Source organism: Arachis duranensis, chromosome 6, assembly GCF_000817695.3.
Source record: "Arachis duranensis cultivar V14167 chromosome 6, aradu.V14167.gnm2.J7QH, whole genome shotgun sequence".
Lineage (NCBI taxonomy): Eukaryota > Viridiplantae > Streptophyta > Magnoliopsida > Fabales > Fabaceae > Arachis > Arachis duranensis.
Window position 1 is genome coordinate 95,000,196 of NC_029777.3, and position 16,634 is coordinate 95,016,829.

General features: G+C 32.1%; 1 protein-coding gene across 1 annotated transcript; it reads left to right on the forward strand.

Annotated features, from left to right (window-relative positions):
- Nucleotides 1–11,876: 11,876 nt before the first annotated feature.
- On the forward strand, nucleotides 11,877–13,640 carry LOC107494805 (uncharacterized). The gene is made up of 2 exons (XM_016115844.3): nucleotides 11,877–12,388; nucleotides 12,897–13,640. Exons 1-2 carry the CDS (start codon nucleotides 12,190–12,192, stop codon nucleotides 13,235–13,237), a joined length of 540 nt encoding a protein of 179 aa, XP_015971330.1. The 5' UTR covers nucleotides 11,877–12,189; the 3' UTR covers nucleotides 13,238–13,640.
- The last annotated feature ends 2,994 nt before the right edge of the window (nucleotides 13,641–16,634 follow it).

The following is a 16,634-nucleotide window of genomic DNA, read 5'->3' on the forward strand; positions in this document are numbered from 1 at the left end:
GTAGATTTCCTAGTCCAAATCACCGTGAAGAAAAGCTGTCTTTACATCTATTTGCTCAATCTTCAGATCAAGAGAAACTGTTAATCCAAGCACAGCACGAATGGATGACATCCTCATAACAGGAGAAAAAATCTCCTCACAATTAACACCTTTTCTCTGATTAAAACCTCTAACAACCAATCTAGCTTTATACCGAGGCTTAGAATTGTGTTTTTTATTCTTGATTCTAAATGCCTATTTGTTGTTCAAAACTTGCATACCCTTCGGTAGCTTCACCAACTCATAGGTATCATTCTCAAGTAAGGAGTTCATTTCTTCTTGCATAGCTTCAAGCTATTGACCTTTTCTTTCATCTTCAACATCCTCTTCAAAGCATTCAGGTTCTCCTCCATCAGTCAACAAAACAAACTCATGTGGAGAATACCTTGACGAATGCTTTCTCTCTCTTGTAGACATTCTGAGTGCATTTGCTGGAATTTTTAAAGCTGGTTCTTCATCTTGATCATCATCAATAACTTCATCAAGTATCGGATCAATTGTTCCATCTTCACCTGCACCTGTATCATGCTCATTATTTTGAGCTTTAACTCTACTATCTTCTACCATAGGCATAGAGAGAGTAATATTCAAGTCAGAAAAATCATCACTAGGCTAAACCATTGGCTTATCCGCATTATCAACATCCTTCAATGTTTGGTCTTCAACAAAGATAACATCTCTACTCTGAATCACATTCTTGCTAACAAGATCATAAAACCTGTAACCAAACTCATCCGTGTCATAGCCAATAAAAATACACTACTTAGTCTTTACGTCAAACTTGGATCTCTCATCTTTGGGAATATGAACAAAAGCTTTACATCCAAAGACTCTTAAATGATCATAAGAAACATCTTTACCTGACCATACCTTCTCTGACACTTCAAATTGCAAAGAAACACATGGTGTTCGGTTCAAAACATGAATAACAGTGCTCAAAGCTTCACCCCAAAAGGATTTTGCCAATCCAGACTGTGACAATAAGCACCTAACTCTTTCAACTAATGTTCTGTTCATTCTTTCAGCCAAGCCATTCAACTGAGGAGTCTTTGGAGGAGTCTTCTGATGTCTTATATCATGCTCTTTATAGTAAGCATCAAATGGACTTGAGTACTCACCACCATTGTCAGTACGAATGTATTTCAACTTCTTCCTAGTTTCACTTTCAACAGAAGCTTGAAATTGCTTGAACACATTCAAAACTTGATCTTTGGTCTTCAAAGTGTAAACTCATAATTTCCTAGAATGGTCATCAATAAAGGTTATAAAATATATAGACCCTCCGGCTTCCTTGAAGGTGGATGACTCTTGAAAGAAACCCTGTTTTATTTTCTAGCAAAGCAATGATTGCACTTTTGCAAAGCAACCTTGCAACCAGATAAAAGATTCCTCTTGGATAACATATTCGTACCTTTCTCACTCATATGACATAATCTCTTATGCCATAAAGAGTAGAGTATCGTGTACCTCTAGCAGCATTAACAACATCTTTCACAATCTTTGATTGAGTTAATTACAAAATATTTTTTTTGAGAATGGAAGAAAAATTGGTTCTTATTATTTTAAAAATTTCAAAATGAATTAAAACAAAAAATTAAAAAAAATATTTTATAATTAACCTTATGTACTCTTCATGTACTCCTAGTATAATTAATTACCATCAACATTAAACTAATAAAAAAATAATCTAAATAATAAGGACAACATTAACTATTGGAGAGATGGCAAAAGCATTACAAGTTTCTATGTTGATGGACAATTTGTGACCTTGGTTTCATTCAATGAGATGGAGAGATGGCAAAAGCATTACAAATTTCTATGTTGATGGACAACTTGTGACTTATTTCATTCAATGAAAAGGAAATTACAAATCTTGATGATGTCAATCTTGCCTTCGATAACTAAATAGCAAATTCACTCCCTACAAATACTAAATGCTTAAAAATGTTAGTAATAATTTTCTAAAATAAAATTTTTTAAATTTTAAAGAAATTGAATTCGTTCCAAGATATTTTATTACTATTTGAAATTTCTTAATTTTTTTTGCATGATGAAATTAGTGAGACCGGTTTTCATGTTTATACACTCCTTCGTCCATTCTTCTTTCACAACCTTCATCATTTACTCTTCCACTCTCCTTTCTAAGTTCTAAACACATATGTGAATGTTGATTTCAACTTTTAAAAATTTTAGATGATTTATAATCTCTACTAAAAGAACATGAGACAAGACTGTTACTTAAATTATTTTTTATTAGTTTAATTTTAATGGTAATTAATTATAATAAGAGTATATAAAGAGTACATAAAGTTAACTATAAAATATTTTTTTGAAAGTGAAAAAAAAATTGGTTCTTATTATTTTAAAAATTTTAAAATGAATTAAAATAAAAAATTAAAAAAATATTTTGTGGTTAATCTTATGTACTCTTCATATATTCCTAGTATAATTAATTATCATTAACATTAAACTAATAAAAAAATAATTTAAGTAATAAGGACAACATCAACTACTGGAAAGATAGCAAAAGCATTACGAGTTTCTATGTTGATAGACAATTTGTCACCTTAGTTTTATCCAATGAAAAGAAAATTGCAAATCTTGACGGTGCTAAGCTTGCCTGGGATAATTAGTAAGATATCAACTTTACTCTCTAAAAATACTAGGATGCTTAAAAAATGTTAGCAGTCTGGTAGGACAAGTGGCTAGGAGATTTTAGCCTCTGAGAAAAATTTTCGAGACTCTTTGTCATATCAAGTAACAAGAATGAAGTGATCGCAAATTGTGGTTGTTGGGATGGTCTATTATGGAACTAGAACCTTCGATGGAGGAGAAATTTTTTTAGTGAGAGGGGGCAGCACAACTTTCTGTCCAACACGTTCTTTACGCCGATTTCTCTATCCACGCGTGCGCGTCCTTTTTGCTTCCAAGACCACCCACATGTACGCGTGGGCGACGCGTACGCGTTGCATGACGAATATAGGTTTTCATACCTCAAGGAGCTGATTGTTGGCAACCACCCACCTAAGAAAAATTCAGGCACTCCGGACTCTACCTCACCTACCAGCACCGGGAGCCATGACGACCCCAACTGTGGAGACGCTGTTACCAACTCCCCTTTGTTCCTGACTGATGGCACCGGTGCCAAGCTTTAAGTATGGGTAACACTGTGAGAAATTATATTTTTGTTTGTAAAATATTTTCTTAAATGCAAGCACAGAGGATAAAGCAGTGTGGACGTTCACAACAGAAAATCAATGATAAATATTGTAGAGGGAAAATTCTTGATTTTGCCGAATCTAAACACTTCTTTGATAATATTTGGAGAGGAGCCCTTCCACCAAGGGTGAAAATGATGGCGTGGTTTGCGATTTTAGGAAGGTTGAACACAAAGAAAAGGTTAGCAAGGTTGAATATTATAAGACAAAGTGAGACTACTTATGGGCTGTGTGAAAGACATAAAGAAGATGAAAATCATCTCTTTATTCATTACAAGTTGGTGGAATTTCTGTGAGCAAAAGCATTCCAAGAGGGAGGGATACAGTGTGTTAAACCAGTGGAGCTAAAACAATTTTTAGAGGCTTGGTGCGATCAAGAAGCGACTATGTGCGGAAGGAGGAAATAGATCAATCTTTGGTTTGCGATTATTTGAGTGGTTTGGAGGAAGAGAAATCAAAAGATATTACAAAATAAAATAGATCAAGTGGAGGACATTTGGGAGGAAATAAAATATCATTAGAAAGAGTGGGATGGCTATATCAAAGGGAGAAATCTAAGAGAGGGTGCAGGTGAAAAAAACAAGTATGAAGAGAGATATCACCTAAAGGAGTAACCAAAATAGTTTGTGTTGACTTTATCTATGAAAAACAATTGGTAGCAACTGGAGGATAGCTTACAAATACAAATAATTATTTGGTTTCGTGTTGACTATGCTCCACTTTATGTGTTGAGCCTTACTTTCAAAAAAAATATAATTCTTATGTAATCGTAACATTAAACTAATAAAAAAAAGTAATCTGGACAATAAAGGCAACATCAACCACCGGAGTAATCGCAAAAGCATTACAAGTTTCTATGTTGATGGATAATTTATGGTCTTGGCTTTCTTCTCCTTATAAATACTAGGATGCTTGAATTTTCTATTCGTATGGTGTTATGCAGATTTTTTTGCAGAGTTGAATCAAAACATTTATTTGCTGCAACAAAGTATCTGAGTTGGTTCGATATTTTAATATTTAGAAGCAAAATTTATTCTTCTTTCGCGGATAACAGTTTTACCATGTAACAAAGTCTTTTATTTTTTTATAATAAAAAAGTAAAGATTTTTTTATATTTTTTTTTAAATGAAATCAAAATGAAATTGATTTGAAAATTGAAATTCTTCAAAAATAAATAAACTTGACTAAAAGCTTTTAAAAACTGCTTTTAGAAAATTTATTCTACACACTTGGACAGTTATAACTCCATTATGAAAGAGTACATAAAGATTTTTAAAGTTAGTTTTGATCTGCACTTAAAACTCAGAATATGTAATTGCTTCTAAAGTGATTTCAATCTGTATTTAGATGTTGATCGAAGTCTAAAGTTGTCAAACACTGACCGGTCAAAAAGTTTAATAATGTCTTGTCGAAAATATTATTTTTGATATAACAAATGCCCCTAAGTATCTATTTTTTGACTAGAAGAAAAAAATATAAATACTTAATATTATTCAATATTTTCGAGAATCTTAGAGTTATCAACTATTTCTCTAATAACCATTTTCATCATCAAATATCACATGCTTCTCTCTGTTGAAGATACTTTTTGATAGCTTGATTAATTTGACAATTATTTTCAAATAATTGTTTGATCAACTTCTACTGTTACCTTGTATAAACTTTCATAAATACTTTTACGTAGTGCATGACAAAATGTTAGTGAAGCATCATGTCATCATTGAAAAATCAAAAATAATAAAATGGATAAATATGATCCCAGGTTTTAACCATATTTTTTTTAATTTATCGAAAAAAAATATCTTTGATATAACAAATGCCCCAAGTATTATATTTTTAACTAGAAGGACAAAAGCATAAAAACTTATCATCATTGAATATTATTTTTGACAAACCCATACTCAACCATTTCTCTTTCTTTCTTTCTTCTTTTCTTCTTTTATATTTTCAATTTGTCGAAATCTTTCGGTCAGATGAGTAAGGTCAGGGATATGCACATTAACTAACTTTCAATGCATATTAAAGCCAAGATCTTTGATGGCTACTTTGACGATCTTGCTTTCAAGAATCGACACATAACATCGATTGCGAGTATTTTTTTAATGGAATTATATAGTCATCTATCGATTCATCATCATCTCTTTTTAAAGCAAATAAGTCTGTTAAAGTTACTATCAATTCTCCTCTGTAAAGTTGACTATGAAAAGCATTTTCCAATTGAGCTCATGTTAAAGTCGAATTGGACCTTAAATTCAAAAATAATTTAAAATCATTTTCTGTTAAAAAAAAAGGAAAATTTTCATTTTCAAATCTTTATTATTTGCTAAATTTCCAAGTTTGACCAAGTAACGAGCAATACGCTCGACAGTTGATTCTCCTGCTTCTCCAGTAAATTTCATCGCAATTTTGGGATTTTTTACCCCTGTTGACACTTCATCCATTTGAATTAATTTTGGAAATATAGACACAAAATAAAGTCGATTTATAAAGCCTACATTTATCCCTACTGACCCGTTGAACAATGTGAGGAATAACCTCGTCACTACCATAGCAGAATTTAAGATGGTAGTCATTTGTTGTGTTAGCAAATTTACCAAATTATAATGGCTTTCATCTGTGTTGTCGAAAAACAGTCATCGATCTTATACTATTTGATGTCGAACCACCTTGATAATGTCGAACCACCTTGATAATTCCGACTCATGTCAGGAAAAGAGAATGATGGTTGGTTATTTACTGCAACGGGGGCATCTCCAAATTAACTTGGAGGCACATAATTTTTCCTACTAATCGACTCTATGTTATCACTAGGAACTTCTTCAACCATGTTAATAATTTTATCATTGCGCAACAACATGCAATAATGATAAAAAAAAATTATGCATGACACTATGAAGACAAATAATTTTGATACAATCAACAAAAAACTTTCTCAACAAATGTGCTAATTTTTTATGCAAATTTTTTGCAAATTTAAATTTATTTGCTGTAAGAAAGAATTTGGGTTGGTTTGATATCTAATATTTGGGAGCAAAATCTACTCCTCTTTTGCAGATATCAGTTTTACCATGTATCAAAATCTTCTATTTTTTGTTATGATCAAAAAGCAAATTTTTTTTTATATTTTTTTTAAATAAAATCAAAATGAAATTGACTTGCAAATTGAAATACTTCAAAAGTAAATAAACTTGATTAAAAGATAAAGTTTGTTGCAAATTAAAATAAAAGAGAATAAAAACAAACTTTGAATATAAAATGACTAAACTTGAACTTGCTGGAAGAATAAATTACATAAATAAAAATTACAAAAATTGTAAAGAAGAAAGTATAAAAGATGTGGAAGGAACTGTACTATAGAAAAAGAATTCAATAGACTCAGAAAGTCGCTAGAGATATGAATGCCTGTGAGTGTTTTTTGAAGAATAATTCCAACCTTTTATTCTAATCATAAAACTCCTATTTATAGAGAATTACAATAATTAAAAATTATAATTATATCTAATAACTTTCAAAAACTGCTGGTAGAAGATTTGTTCCACACACTTGGACAGTTGTAACTCCATTATGAGAGAGTATGTAATTGAGTACATAACCGTTTTTAAAGTTGGTTATAATCTACACTTAGAACTCTAAATATGTAACCGCTTTCAAAGTGATTCCAATCCGTATTTGAAAGTTGATCGAAGTCTAAACTTGTCGAATACTGACATGTCAAAGGTATTTTTTATATAACACATAGAATGGATGGTTTCTTTGAGATTGAATAGCAAAACATGATTTAAATGAACTTTGTGATTAAAACTAAAGACAGCGTAATAAAACACACCTGGTAAGTACATTTGCATTGCAAATAGCCATCTAAGAAGCTCATTGTATGATTCCTGTCAATCTATGTATATTGAAACGATCACCCTCTGCTTCACAAGCCAAACCTTTCTATAGGATGCTTTGTAGCCAAAGTGGATCTCAACAGATCCTTGAAAAATCCTTATGCTAATGGTCAGATCGGATTTCACCTACCATTGTGAAGATCACTTGAGTTATTACTTTCGAGTCCAACCTTCTATGATCTTGTCCCGTCGATGTTTGCAGACAAGAATGAGGACCATAATATATCTTCAGCTCCTACTTTTCCTGCCTTTGGGATATGAAACACGTATGCTTCATTGACAACCACACTGAACTAAATACTTCAAATGGTCATTCTTTAATATCTTATACCCTACGGCCCTCTTGACGATATACATCTTTATTGCCATAAGAACTTGTTCATTATTCTCAAATTGTTGCACAACTATAACTCATTGATCGGATCATCATCTGGACCTCCCTGACCAAAAGACCAATCCTGGTCCATTGCATCCAGATTCAACATGATAAAGTGAGTCGGATATGATGTAACACTTTACCACACTGAGCTTTATGCCTAAGTCGTAAACCAAAGGTAGTAAGACGCTACAACCTCTAAAAACAAAATATATACATATAAAAATAACAAGGATAATATATCTAGGAGCCTTAAAGAAAAACGTTAAACAAAAACCAAGACCAGACAAAACGTCACACTCGAAAAGCGTTAAGCATAAAAGAAACAGATAATTGCGTAAGGAAGCATAGGATACATATGATATAGAGTGCCAAAGATACAAATAGCGAGCTCCAGACTCGACTTGCGAAGCAAAGGCCAGCTAGAGTATAGATATGCATATAAATATATATAAAACCCAACCATATGCAAAAGAACAAATCCTAGTTCTCCAAAGTCAACCTCTAAGAGGGACAAAACATGTTTTTATACAAAATCGAAGAAGGTCCATATATAGCTAAGTACATAATATAAAAAGTACAAAATACAAGTCTTCGCTTCCAAGAAAGCAAACCTAGCATGTTCAGTGAGGCACGTCACGTCCTACATCTGAAAAACAACAAATACGTATGGAATGAGAACCGGGGGTTCTCAATATGGTAACGGTGCCCACATAACTAACATATAAGGTTTCGGAAAAGCCAGAGGCGATCCTAGAACTTCCGATATTTTATTCAAACTTATAAAACACAAACTAAACCATAAATTTAGGCGACTAGCTAAGGATTTTCCTTCTAATCTAACACTCTCCTTTCCGACTCCTCCAAACCTCCAAATCACCGGTAGAACCACCCTTGGCATCAACTCCTTTCTCCTGAGGAATTTCTCAGTTACAATCACAGATAATGCATAAAAGAAATTCACACATAGAAAACAGATACAACAAGTAAAACAAGTAGGTGGTAGGCATATATATAAGCACTTAGGCATTCCAAAGCGAAACACACCAAATAAACGCATAAATGCATACGATGTATGCCTGTCCTATGGCTGATGAGTCTCATCTGTCAGTTATAAAGCCAACCTGACATGTTCTGGTATCTAATCGTGGACAGTTCCTGCATGCATGTATCCCCAAGCTCAAAATAATATCCATGGAGTCAAACTCCAAACTCAATAATATAATATTCTATGGAGTCAAACTCCAAGTTCAAAGAACCATAATCATTCACAATCATTCATTACATATATATCCATGGGGGAGAGCTCGTCTGAAAAGGAATAAGTGACCGGCCACCCTTACGACGCAGGGTCAACAGAGTATCGGGTTTCATCTGGAGCAAGTGGTGGCAAGCCACTGCATCTTTCCAGAAAAACCCATATCTCATATATTTTTGAAGTGCATAATCCATATGCTCATCAAATTTCAATCATCCAATCATCATACATTACGTATTCAGCCATCAATCATAGCATATATAATATCTCAGCACCTCCTTAATCATCATCATCCACTTTACCTCTTTCTTCACTAACAAGTTATCTTCTTCAACAGTTCTACTCACACTCCACTATCCAAAAATTACCCACCAGGCTTTAAACAAGAGTTATAAAGGTTTAGAAAGTTAGAGAAATGGTTTAAAACCATAAAATTCAGATTTTAGAAAAACAGGGTTTCGCGTATGCATCCGCGTACGCACCACCTTGCCGCGTACGTGGAGGCTTTAGACAGAGGCCACCAGCCGCGTATATGTGTGTCCATGTATGCGGGCTTAGCAGCAGAGGCAAAGAGCTGCTAAGTCCAAAATTACCTATTTTGCACACCTAACTTTAGACGCGCATAATTTTTTCGTTTTAAAATATTTTTCCTTCGTTCTTCGAACAAAATAAACACGGACCCAATTTTCACGTAAAATAAGTTTGATAAAAATTAAGGATCCAGAAGCCAATTTATGGACCAGCAAAGTTGGTCAAAAAATAAGTTTTCCTAAAATATTACCTCAACTTTCAAAACATTCCAATTCTAAACCTTTCAAAACTTACCAAAATTGCAATAAACCAAGTTCAATCATATCTCAACCCTTCTCATTCATCCCATAACACTCTAATTCACCATTTTCATCAAGTTCTAATTCAATAATTTACATTCAATACAACTTACATATAATCCTCAAAATACATTATTAATACTAAAAATCATTATTGCACTAGTAACATCATCTCCCACATCAATAACCATCAAGCCAACCATACACATCAACTTAAGATATCAAACACCAAATACACAATTCAACCTATCCTAGGTCATCTAACCCAAGTTTTCACGTTACATTATATTTTAATTACGAAAAAATGAAATCATACCTTAGCCAATTTCTCCCTAAGTTCAAAATGCCACAATTCAAACTTCCAAGACAGCAAGTCACACCCAATAATTTCAGCCATCAAAGGTTTGTCCCAAGAGCTCCAATTTGTCACTTGAACTCCAATTCAACATAAACTCAAGCTAGTTCATACAATTTACTCAAATTAGTACTAGGGCACACCAAATTGGACAAACCACAAGGGTTTAGAATTTTCTTACCTTATCCATTGATGATTGGGAGAAAATCCAATAATTATCTAGTGTTAGATTGTACCTAAACCACTAAAATCATCAAAATTACTCAAAATTCATACTAAAATGCAAATTCAGAAAGGGAGAAGAAACTGGGCATAATTTACAAAGTTTCTTACCATTTTGTTCGGATAGAAATAAAGAGGACTCCAAAGCAAATGTGTGGCCACAAACGGCTCGTCAATCGGTACTCCGAATTGAAAGTTATGGTCGATAGAATGAAGCTTATATACATGGGTAAGTGTGTGGGCTTGAACCCAGTTCACCCGATTCAGTTCGTTGGTCTAATTTTGGGCCAAAATTTTTAAAATTAGTGTTAAAATTCGTATTTTTAATATTTCTACTCCTCTAAACTATAAAAATTTTATTTTCTAATTTCTTTGCATGATAATTAATTTATTAGATAATTATTTATTAATTTCGCAGGATTTACAAATGATCATCTGGTTGGAAAATAGCAGGCTAAGTCAGTACGAGTTGTAAGTTTGTGAATTAGTTCATCTCAACATCGTCCTCCTCCTCTTCATCATCAAGTATATTAACTGGTTCAGCTTCTACCTCCTCGCTATCGGATACAGGGTTAACTAGATATAGATCAATTATTGGATCTCCAATTGTAGAACCCTCATGGCTTTTAACATCTGCTTACCGTATGTCCTCTGACTGTATATTCCGATCTTCATTATTTGGCCCATCATTTCTATTCCAAGTGGCATGTTTAGATTAATGTCTAATCCTGTAATATTCTTTTTCACGGTCCCACCTGACTGAGTGTCATCAATTGAAGAACTCCCCTCACACAGATTAACTAGATAAACAACAATTCCAAAATATGAATTATGGAAAAATGATTTTTTCAGCTCCTGATTAATTTTACGTTGTCATCATTACGTAGTCAATACCTATAACAAACAAATAAAAATAACATTATCAAACAGCAAAAAAAATTATTAATTAATTGATATTTATTTAAATAATATTTTTTATAATAAAAGTATTATCTGTTTCTACTAGATATTTGTAGTAAATTTTTTTTGCCGGCTTTCTGTGTTGCTAATAAATAGCATGCAGAATAAGATCACTCAGCGTTGCCAAACATCTCACATTTGGAGACACGTCAATAAATATAAGATATTTATTATGATCTATTAATATTTTTCTATCATAATGAATTGTTAATACTAATGTTTGAGCCATTTTACAAATACAAAAAGTAAAAGATAGAAGTAAAAGAAATAAAAAAGTGAAATTTTTAGACGGTAGTATGAATGAATTCACTCACACCTGCTGTATATATATGATTGGAATTTGTGACATGGTGTGCAAGATACAATTAGTCTAATATTTAGGCAAATTGAAGTGTACAGGGTACAATTTCGCCTAATACCTAAACAAACTGAATAACCTGTAATGCAGTTTGCCTATACATCAGGCGAACTACAAAAAAAACACACTAAAATTTACCGCTAAACTAAAGCCTCAGCTGCACAAAAGTTGGTTCAAGCTTACCGTTATTGCACCAAAAATTTATTGCATCAAAACAGATAAGTGAAGAAAAATGTGATATCCATAACCCTTTTTCAGTTTTCATTAACTCCACAGCCCACCTTTTTTATGAGCCTAACTTGTGGGAGTTTTTTACTCATCTGGCATCTCTCTATTTAAGGTGCTACTACATACAATCTCACCCCAAAAACACAAACAGAAATAGAGAATCTAATTACCCTTTTCTCTTTCCTACTCATAAGCTCCACATCATGCCAAATAACATTCACATGTCTTTGTTTCTTCTGAAAAAGATAAAAATTATTCACAACTTTTCTTGCTTCATCTTCATGTTGGTTCTCCACTAACACCCTTAGCTACCTGCCCCCTCTCATCTTCATTCGTTCTTACTAATCTGCTAAGTTTATTTTTTATTATTTATCTTTTTTCTCTGAAAGCAAAGTTATAAGCTGCTGGTGCTGGTTCTGTAAATTGTCAACCAAATTTCTCCAAATTTTGGTGCCATGAATCCCATAACACTCTTGGTTATTCTTCTACCTTTGTTTGCGCAGTTCTTGGGAGTTGAGCCTTCAAGGCCCAAGCTTCCAGGAAAATCAAGATCATCAGTGAAGTCACTAACCTCCCAAATCAGTGTTATGGGTTTTGTTTATTGTGATATATGTTCTAACAACACCTTTTCCAGACACAGCTACTTCTTGTCAGGTATAACCAAAACCTTTCACCTGCATTCTTTTTTTTCCAGTTTTCTTTTTCACTTACTAAAAGAATGGAAAGCTTAGAGCAAAGATTTAGTTATTTTAGTCTGACCTTTGTGTGTGACTATGATTTCAATAACAATGTTAATGTACTAGTAGTGTATTTGTTAGATAGATATTAACTACTATCTGGTTAAACTTTGATTGAAATTACTACCATTATCATCATTTAGTAATTAGTGAATATGACACTTTTTTTTTATATATATATATTTCTTTTAGTGTATGCATATTTTTTAATTCTCCGAAGAGAATTGTCTTTATGTGACCTCAAGGTTACGAGTTCAAGTAGTGAAAACAGCTATTGATGTAATTATTAAGTTACGCTGCTCATACGACACCCTTTGAGTGCGGCCCCTTTTTTAAACCTGGGTTAAGGCAGGATGTTTGTGCATTGGGCTGTCTTTTTATATATTTTAATTCTGTGAATAGAAGAATAAAAGTGAGAATGGCAGGTGCTGAGGTGAAAATAGATTGCATGTTCAAAGCAGTGTCATCAAAGACAGAGGAACAGGTTTCAGTCTCAGCAAACAGAACAACAAACAAGTATGGTCTTTATAGGTTGGAAATCCCTTCAGTTGAAGGTGTGAAATGTGCACAAGACTCTGAAGTTTTTGTGTCTAATTGCAAGGCAACTTTGATTGGAAGCTCAACCTCTTCATGCAATGTTCCTGGTTACAGAACCACTTCTGATCAGATTTCAATCAAAGCTAAGAGATCCAATCTCTGCATATATAGCCTCAATGCTTTGAATTTCAGACCTTCCAAGAGGGACATCAATTTGTGTGGTCATTAATTAATTAATATATTATATAGTATGCTCCAAGATTTGGTGTTACACAAGTAGAAAAGCCTAGTAATATATTTGACTACTTGTGTAATGCAATTTCCAAGAAACTAAAGTTTCATCATGTGTTCTTTATTTCTTCTTCTTTTTTTTTTCTTCTCTCCCTCTCTCTCTTTTGATTGTTTTAATGCATTTTATTTGTTTGGTTATGAAGCAATTTACACTATTTTCTTATAATAATGTTGTGCTTAAAGCATATCATGCATGAAGATTTACTTGTAGACAATAGTTTGAAAGGAGAAGGGTAACCTGTTAAATTTAGACATATATATAAAACTTGAATTTAACTTTAATGTACTATTTGTATAAAATAATATTATACATATATCTAATTATATAAGTTATAATGTTACGTCCATAAAAATAACTACTTTTTTTATATTAATTGCATATAAAATAATTTTATTATTAGTCTATCATAGGAGTGTACATGGCCTGGCCCTACTCAGACAGGAAAGGACTAGTTTGGTGTCAGGTCTAAGGTTGGTACGAGTTTTAAAAATAGATCCGGTCATTATTTAGGAGCGGGTCTGGATCAAGACGAATCCGACTTCACCAGGTGTATGTGCACCATAAAAAAAACTAAAAAAGGTATATATATTTTAAATTAATTCAATATTATGTTATTTAATTATAAGTTTATTGTTTTATTTTTAATCACATTTGTTGAATTAGAAAATAAATCAAAAAAACATCAAATTAGAATTTATAAACTGGGCCTTAGGCCCCGTTTAGTATCAAAAAAAAGAATTTATAGACAAATTCAAGTTTAAATATGGATACCAATTTATCGGTAACAAGTTTTTATTTTATAAATAAGTACATCATAAATAAGTTTTTTTTATAAATAAGTTTTTTTATAAATTATTGTTAAAGCCTTAAAGGTTCAGTTTTCACTCGGTTGGACCCAGTATAATTGTGACCCGAAAATGTTTAGATTTCATCGAGTCTAAAGTCAAGTATCCGATTTCACCCGGCCCATATACATCATAATCTATCAAAATTAAACTCTTTAAACTTATCTCATGTGAAATTGTAAAAGCAAAAGTATAAATAATATTTGGTTAATGTTGTGGTATATTATTTTCCCAAATAAAAAATAGACATTTAGCAAAATAATCTGGAAGATCTTCAGTACTGTACACACGAGTTCAATTGGACATGAATTATTTTCCAAAGAATTATCTAAATATCAGAATGTTTGGTCCATTATAGAAGGACCCTTTGAGCATGATGCAAATTGGCATCTAAATGACAAAAGAGTATGTCAGATACTCATCACAAATTATCTCTCTGGTCCTTTTATTTGATCCACAGTAGAAGGTTTCTGCCACTAAAAGGTTGTTCCTGGTTTGCATCAATAGGCAATAGCTCACAATTTCTGCAAGTAGGTTGGTGTGGTCTAATCAATTAAATAAGAACAGTTAAAGAAAGGAAAGTAAAATAACTTTTAAATTGTCAAGATAAGAAATGAAATAAGGATTTCGGATTTCCTATAAATATGATCCTCATTGTGTGTTTCTCATTTATGGTGATGACAAAATAAAAGAATAAAATGTGGAGCAATTGCACAAACCTTGAACTAATTGAGTAGAAATTCTAACAAGTACAGATAATTAGTTGAGTTATACTGTTCATGTGTTGGGCATGATGGGAATAGCTCACAAGCCTATGTTTAGAATGAAAAATCTGTTAATTAGTCAGCGATAGAACCTTTAAATAAAGATTAGATTCGTGACGGATTAATTTTTAGTTTGTCCGAGAAATATTGTGAATAATCCAACCAGATGCACTCCATCCATTTAAGGGACTTATTTTTTTTGGACATGTATTTTTTATTTCCATTTGTCTTAAAAGAAGGAAAAAAGTTAAAAAATGTGTTGGACCAGTTTGATCACTTGTTATGTCCAACCGTATTTGGGCCCTCTAATTTTCTAACACGATTTGAACATTGAGTTAGATTTCTAAAATAAGAAAATGAAGCAATTTTGAAAAGAGAATGGTGTTTTAAAATTTTAAGCGTTGGGTCCTGTTTCTGTGTCAAATCTCAAATGCTTCATAAAAATCTTGAAATCATTGTTCCCTCTTAAAAAGCTGGAAGTAGTTGCAAGTTATACTGTAACAGGAAGCAAAAGAGCACATGCTTCTATGCTAAAGTTGTACTTACTAATTAATGAATGAACTTTGAAGAAGAAATTTACATAGCCAGAGAAAGGGAGGTTTGAATTAAGGTTATTTTTAATGTTTAAAATAATTTAAGGTTATTATTAAATTATTTTTTTATTTATTATATATGTGTAAAAGTAATAAAAATAAAATTTGTTGAAATGACAGCAGGTTATTTAATTTAATTAAAAAGTATTTGATTTGGGTTTTAAACATAGTAAACAGAATTATTTTTGTATAAATTATATATAATGAAGATTATTTTAAAAAACAAAGTTATACACCAACTCTTTTTATATTTTCATTTATAGCATATATATTGTTTTGAGATGTCTTTTTAGTTGTTGTATACAATATCTTCCAGCCCTGCAACAAGTGAGTTAACCACTGTTTGTGAAAATTGGACCTGCATTGATTGTGGTCCTGTTTCTACTAATGACCTTTCTAAAAAGATTATCAGAACACCAATCAGTAGAATAATAGAGTATGACAAATTAGTTTGGTCGTATAGCAAGATAAAAATTACACAATCAAGATCGGGTATTACATTACAAAAAAAAAATGCAAAGATTAATCTCTCAACAAATTCCTCATTAAAAGATATTTAGATAGAAATATGGAATATGAAAATTTTTCAAAAAATTAAGATGTTAATGGGGAGAATTACAATATTTTGTCGGTTAAAGGAAACTTAATAAAAAATAATTAATTATAATCTTTGTCCTATTTATTTGCAAGAGAAAAGGACAATTGAGCATGCACTACTACTATGTGATTGAACAAGAGCTGTATGGTTTGACTAAAAAATGCAGTGCACATTATACAAAGAGAACGTCAAATCGATAGGATTATGATTATAAAAGATGTTCAGAAAATGCAATTAAGAAAACAAATCAGAAACAACTCAGAATTAGAGTAAATTTGGCATCATATTGCGGACAATTTGAAAAACAAGAAATGAAAAAATCTATCAAAACTCAAAACCTAATCCGGAGTCAACCATCAATTATGCTAGAGTACTTGAACTAAGTTATTTCAATTCAGCAGAAGAAAGCAACAATGGAACTAAAGAACAAATCAAAATAAGCTTAGTACCTCTCATATGAAGAGCACCTCCTCTCAACTTGCTCAAATTAAACATTAATGCAACCTTCTTCAAGAGATTAAATTTTGGATTAGT

Coding starts and splice junctions, on each gene's coding strand:
- LOC107494805 (XM_016115844.3), top strand. CDS start 12,190: ATGAATCCCATAACACTCTTGGTTATTCTTCTACCTTTGTTTGCGCAG. Junction 12,389..12,896: donor ACACAGCTACTTCTTGTCAG/GTATAACCAAAA, acceptor TGAGAATGGCAG/GTGCTGAGGTGAAAATAGAT.